General features: G+C 50.1%; 1 protein-coding gene across 1 annotated transcript; it reads right to left on the bottom strand.

The window, feature by feature from the left end:
- Nucleotides 1–4,413: 4,413 nt before the first annotated feature.
- Nucleotides 4,414–6,131, bottom strand: CLDN23 (claudin 23). The gene has a single exon (XM_011942802.1). The coding sequence runs from the start codon at nucleotides 6,118–6,120 to the stop codon at nucleotides 5,257–5,259; it is 864 nt and encodes a 287-aa protein (XP_011798192.1). The 5' UTR covers nucleotides 6,121–6,131; the 3' UTR covers nucleotides 4,414–5,256.
- Nucleotides 6,132–6,137: the final 6 nt, after the last annotated feature.

Genomic DNA, 6,137 nt, shown 5'->3' with positions numbered 1-6,137 from the left:
CGCCAGGATGGTCTCGATCTCCTGACCTCGTGATCCGCCCGTCTCGGCCTCCCAAAGTGCTGGGATTACAGGCTTGAGCCACTGCGCCCGGCCTCAATTTCCTTTCTTAACTGTCACCCTCAGAATAAAGTTAGAGATGCCCTTGAAAATATCTAATTCAGTCTCCCCAGTTTTACGCAGGAGGAAACAGAAGCCCAGCAAGGGCAAGGCTTACCCTCTTTGGACGCAGGTATCATCAAAGTTCTAGAAAAATTGCAGTGATCTTGTCTAGCCTCCCTTAGCCCCGTGGTGAGGGGCAGCTCTTTGGGAGTCATTGTGAATAGCAAACATGGTGGTAGGGGAAAAGCGTCAGTGGCCTCAGGCTCCACGTCACTTTCTCTATGCAAAACAAGAGAGAGGCATTTGGTCCCTGTGAAGGCATCTCCTGCCCTCCCAGGCTCTCAACCCACTGGTCACATTGCTTTACAAGAGGTGCTGCTGGCTCACCTTGTCAGAGCCTCGGTATAACTTGGGCCACCAGTAGGACAAGAGTTAAATGGGTTCAATCAAGTCTTAAGCCATTCTCTCCACATGCCACCGAAGAATCAAGTCCCCTTGTCAGCACTGCTCCCCCTGCTAAGCTCTGTCTATATTTTCCTTGATTTGAACAAATGAAACCTTGTTTTCACGCGTTCAGTCCTACTTAGTGGAGGGCTATTCACACATGAAGTTGCTTAGTTTTTGCTTACATGGTGGCTCACGCCTATAATCCCAGCATTTTGGGAGGCTGAGGCAGGTGGATCTCCTGAGCTCGGGAGTTTGAGACCAGTCTGGGCAACATGGAGAAACCCCCTCTCTACAAAAAAATGCAAAAAATTAGCCAGGCACGGTGGTGTGTGCCTGTGGTCCAACTACTTGGGAGGCTGAGGTGGGAGAATCACTTGAACCGGGGAGATTAAAGCTGCAGTGAGCCAAGATCATGTCACTACACTCCAGCCTGGGTGACAGAGGGAGACCCTATATAAAAAAAAATAAAAATAAAAAAAAGAAAGAAAAAGAAATTGCTTATTTTTGATTCTGGAAATGTTACCCCCAAAAATCAGGGTATGTTGGTCCGATGGATAACAAACCATGCTCCTTGAGAATGCAGGTGTGTTATCAATAGGAGTTTTATTACTTGGCACAAGTAAGGAGGGCACTGGGATTATTCTCCAAAGCAGTGTCTCCCAGAGGGAAAGTGACAGGAGGGTTTTAAGGGGTGATGGAGAGCGGAGGGGATGCACTGCATGCAGAGGAGGGGTCCCAGTGGTGCAATGCAGTGAGTCCTCATGCCAGCACACAGGTCGCATGTGGCTGCTCGTGAAGCTGCTGCTGCCCTGGGGTGGAGACTATAGAATGACCATGAGGAAAGTTCACCCAGTTCATCTCTAAGTTGCTGGGACCTGTCAGGAGCTGCTTTTAACCAACTGGGTGACCACACAGGGTCTAGGAAGAAACAGACTGCAGGGCACGAGGCTGCAAAACAGGCTGATTGCTCAAGTTGATTAAATTCCTAGAATCCCCAGAGACCCTCCCTGTCTGCTTACAGAAATATTCTAGAAGACAGGGTGAATTTGTTCCAGTTGGTATTCCCCGTAAAAGATTCTGTTAGCCTGACAAAGAGTAGATGACAAGGTTGACTCAGGGTTACTTCATTGCACCACCAGCTGCTTCTTGGCCTTCCTGCCCGATTCTAGAATGAAGGAGAAGCAAAACTAGCTGGTAGTGAGACTGAGATGCCCACCTGTTTTCACATTTTCTCTAGCGGAAACTTGAAGTTGTTCCTTCTGCCTAAAAGTCTCCTCTCTCTCTTCTTTCAGTTCGCTGCCCAATTACCTCCTTCTTCCTGACCACTTTTCCTACAATACCACCTGTGGCCAGGTGTGGGCGCTTTCACCTCTAATTCCAGCACTTTGGGAGGCCAAGGTGAGAGGATCACTTGAACTCAGGAGTTTGAGACCAGCCTAGGTGACATAGTGAGATTCTGTCTATACAAAAAACAAAACAAAACAAAAAAACATTAGCTGGGTGATGCGAGGCATATCTGTGGTCCCAGCTACTTGGAAGGCTGAGGCTGGAGGATGCATTGAGGCTGGGAGGTTGAGACTGCAGTGAGCCCTCATCATGTCACTGCACTTCAGCCTGGGTGACAGAGTGAGACCCTGTCTCCAAAAAACAAAACAAAAAAAAACAAAAAAAAACACCTTTCTTCCTCCATTCCTTGATTCCTGGCTTAATCTTTTTCATTTGTACACGATCCCTGGAGAGTATTTAAGTTCCACACAGAATGGGCCTGGATAGTATTGTTTTCTGCGGGGCCTACAAATGTGCTGGCAAAATGTCAGACACCCAAAAACATACTCAGTGAACGATCTACACAAGGAAGGGGAGGATGGTTGCGAAAGCACCCTGACAGCTCCTCCTGCAGCCTCCACGGTGGAGAACCAGCTGTGAGCTCAAAGCCACACCCCTCCTTGGTGAGGGCGTGTGTCTAGATGAGAGCCAGACGGGTGAACGGGTAGAGCAGGGGCGTGTTAAAGCAGTTTCTGCCCTACCTTCACAGATCTCACCATCCTCTCAGCATCACTTGAGTAATCTCGAAAAAGACTTCATCCATTACGATGGGGACTCCTACTTCCTATGGGGATTGGGAGGATGAAACACGAGTCTGGCAGGTCAGAAGGGCTTGATGCAAGACAGAAATGCTTTCAGTGTGTTCTCTGCTGTGCAGTTGCTGGGCTGCTCAGTGGTAAGTTTAGGACAAGTTTAGGATAAATTCTTACCCACAGCAGCAACTCCTGAGACTTGCTGTGGCAGAGAATGACCCTCAGGCCAAACGTGGATCCCGGAGTGATGTAGGAGTCTTTCCATGCTCTGTCCTGATTTTTTTTTTTTTTTTTTAAGAGACAGTGTCACTCTGTTGCCCAGGCTGGAACGCAGTAGTGTGCTTTAGTTCACTACTGCCTCGAACTCCTGGGCTTAAGTGATCCTGCTGCCTCAGCCTCTAAGTATCTAGGACTCTAGGCATGTTGCCACTATGCCTAATTAAAATTGTTTTTTTTTTTGTAGACATGGGGCCTAGCTATGTTGCCCAGGCTGGTCTCGAACTCCTGGCCTCAAAGCATTCCTTCCACTTGGCCTCCCAAAGCACTGGGATTACAGGCTATCTTGAACATTTCTATAGCAAAAAGCAGTTTGTATTTTTAAAGGGGGAGTTTTAGCTTTTTTGTCTTGATAGGGGAAAAGTAGAGTTTTAACTCTCAGCAACCAAATCCTAATCCTTAGGCAGGAAATGTTTTGCATATAAGGCAGTGGAGAATCATTGGGATGGGGAGAAAAGCAAAACACACAAAACATCAGTTTTGTTTGTTTTTACTAAAGCTTCCCTGGAGACAGAATTACCATGCAGCCTAGACTTAGCATTTGCCAGGAGCCCAGTACCTGTATGGTGTCTGCTAGGTGCTGACTTCTCAGGACCCTAATTGCTGCCTTCGGAGGTGTTAGTGGAAAAGGGCCCTGTTGACTTTCTCCATTCTGGCTCTGTACCCTCGAGCAAGTTCCCAAGCTCATCTCAGTGGCAGGCACTCAAAGGTCTGAATACGAGCCACCAGTTGGGATTGAAATTCGAGTGAGACATAGTCCCAGCGAAAGCCTTGCAACTCCTAGTGTGTCCCATGAGCTGGCAGCATTGGCATCTCCTGGGAGCTAGTTAGGAAATCATTTCAGGGCCTCACTCCAGATCTACCCAAGCAGAATCTGCATTTGAAAGATGTTCCAAAGTGATACAGCCTACACATAAAGCCTGGCTTCAGAAAGAGAGAAACAAGTGATTCTAGTACCAAATGGCAAGGGATGTGAGTCTCTATCATCCCTTCCACTCTAGCAGACAGCATGTGCTATTAAGTTAGCCCCATCATAGCTATTATCAGGGCTTGCTGAACTGAATGCTCCTACCTCTGAACGGCAGGTTTTAAAGATGAGATTCAGTTCAGTTAAAGGTACCCTTAAATTAACCACTTGGAATTGAAGCCAACCCTGCTGGAGACCCAGTCCCCATCATGGAACACATAGCTGCCTTCCTGTATTTCTAAGCACCACGGCTACAAAGAAAAGATTTCCAGTCTCACCTCAAGTGGAAACTGGTGCTTCTTGTTCTCTCGACAATAGACTTGGCTTCGCACAGAAATAGCACGAACCTGAAAACAAAGTAATCAGGGACTTCAGTGGGGCCCGTTGGCTTTTTTTTTTTTTTTCTTATTTAGTAACCTTATGCTAAGAGGTGCAAAGATATGAGTGCTAGATTTCAGACACAAGTGTGGAGGCAGCCAGGAAATTGTCAGTAATGAATGTTTAAACTCCCAAAGGTTGTACTGAAGACAAGAGAGCTTTTGTGGATATACTGAAACTATTGTTTTAAAATTTAATTTATAAATAAAAGATATATACATATGTGCTTTAATGTGATTAACAGGTTCCATTTTGTACAAAATGTTAAACCTAGAGTCCTCTGTGTCCTGGACCAGGCGTCCAAAGGGTGGAATAGTACAGCATTAGGACCTTCATTCTCCTCCCGGCTTCTGGAAGAGAAACTCTTGCATGCCCTCAACTTTCACAGCAAAAATAAGTGAGAAAAAAGATAAATCCCATTTATGCAATGATATGTAGCTACGAGTTAATCACGTTATTTCATTCCATGAAATCCATTAAACTGCTGGCATTTGCATGGCTCTAAGTTTATTTTAAGAGGCTCATTCAAACATGGCCAGGAATATATCGGCCTCTTGAGAGTTTGCACGGCAACGAGTTATACAGCAGGAAAAAGAAAAAAAAAAAAACCCAATAATTACATCGATGCAAGATTCATCAGTATTTTAGAATATTGTCGTTTCAAGGTGTTAAATTGTTTCTGAGCACTGCTGATTTCAACACTTGTTACTGTCTCTGGTCCACGTGACGCAAATGCCACCCTTTGCATATATGCTCCAGCACAAACAATGTGAAAAGCCCGTCACTCCCTAAGAGGACCCTGATCCCTCTGGAGAGGAAAACTAAACTCTTTAAGAAGAAAACCAAACCCACCCTCAACTAATCGTCCAAGGAGTCCTGTTTGGTCCCACGAAAGGAAGCTTTCCATCCACACCAGTGAGGGGCAAGTGTCCGGGTTCCAATTCGGAGCCGGGCGCGCCTGTGCGGGGGTGAGTCCTTTGCCACCCGGCGCCCCCCAGGCTCTACAGGCGTCTAGAGGTCGGAGTCGCAGGGCAGCGTGCTGTCGCAGGGGTGGGTGCTGCACGAGGGAGCGTCCTGGGACTGGGCCGCCTCCCACCCCTCCCCGGCGAGGACGTCCACCGAGTTGGTGTAGGCCTTGGGCGGCGGCCGGGGCATGGGGAAGCCGACCCTGGGCTTGGGCTTGCGGTGCTGGGCAGGCGGCGGTTGGTGCCGGCCGTCGCTGTAGTACTTGATGGCGGGCGTCAGCTCGGGCTCGGGCCACTCCACGCGGATGGTGCTGACGCTGCTGCGGCGCGGCCCCGCGGAGGGCGCCTTGCGGCGGCGGCGACAACGCTCCTCGCACCAGGGCGCGAAGCTGAGCGCCAGCGAGAAGCCGCCCAGCAGCAGCAGGCAGCTGCCCAGGTAGCCCAGCACCAGGCTGTAGCTGACCTGCACCGTGACCGGGCTGGCCGGGGCGGGCAGGACGTTGCGGTCCCCCAAGAAGTGGTTGTACCAGGACACGGGTATGAGGCTGAGGAGGCCGGCGACGAAGAGGACGACGCCCGAGAGTCCGGCCAGCACGAAGTTGGGCGCGTCCTGCCAGCAGCGCACGCCCAGCGACGCCAGCAGCAGCCCCAGGACCGTGGCGGCCAGCGAGGTGACCATGAGCGCCCGCGCCACCACCACGGGCTGGGCCTCGAAGTAGCCCCACGCGTCCCGCTGGCCGCACTCGCGCTCGCGGCTGCTCTGCTCGCGACACATGTCCCACAGGCCCTGGTACAACGCCACGTCCACTGGCTGGTCCAGGAAGCCCTTCACCAGCCGCCAGCCGGGCGCCAGCGTGCTGGTCAGGTTGAACAGCAGCCCGCAGGGCGCGAACACCATGCCCAGCGTCATCACCACCGGCGTCCGCA

The sequence above is a fragment of the Colobus angolensis genome, unplaced genomic scaffold (genome assembly GCF_000951035.1).
Source record: "Colobus angolensis palliatus isolate OR3802 unplaced genomic scaffold, Cang.pa_1.0 Scaffold210, whole genome shotgun sequence".
NCBI classification, from domain to species: Eukaryota; Metazoa; Chordata; class Mammalia; order Primates; family Cercopithecidae; genus Colobus; species Colobus angolensis.
This window is presented reverse-complemented; position numbering and strand designations above follow the sequence as displayed.

Excerpts from the sequence above, each read along its gene's own strand:
- CLDN23 (XM_011942802.1), bottom strand. The coding sequence starts at position 6,120 with ATGACGCTGGGCATGGTGTTCGCGCCCTGCGGGCTGCTGTTCAACCTG.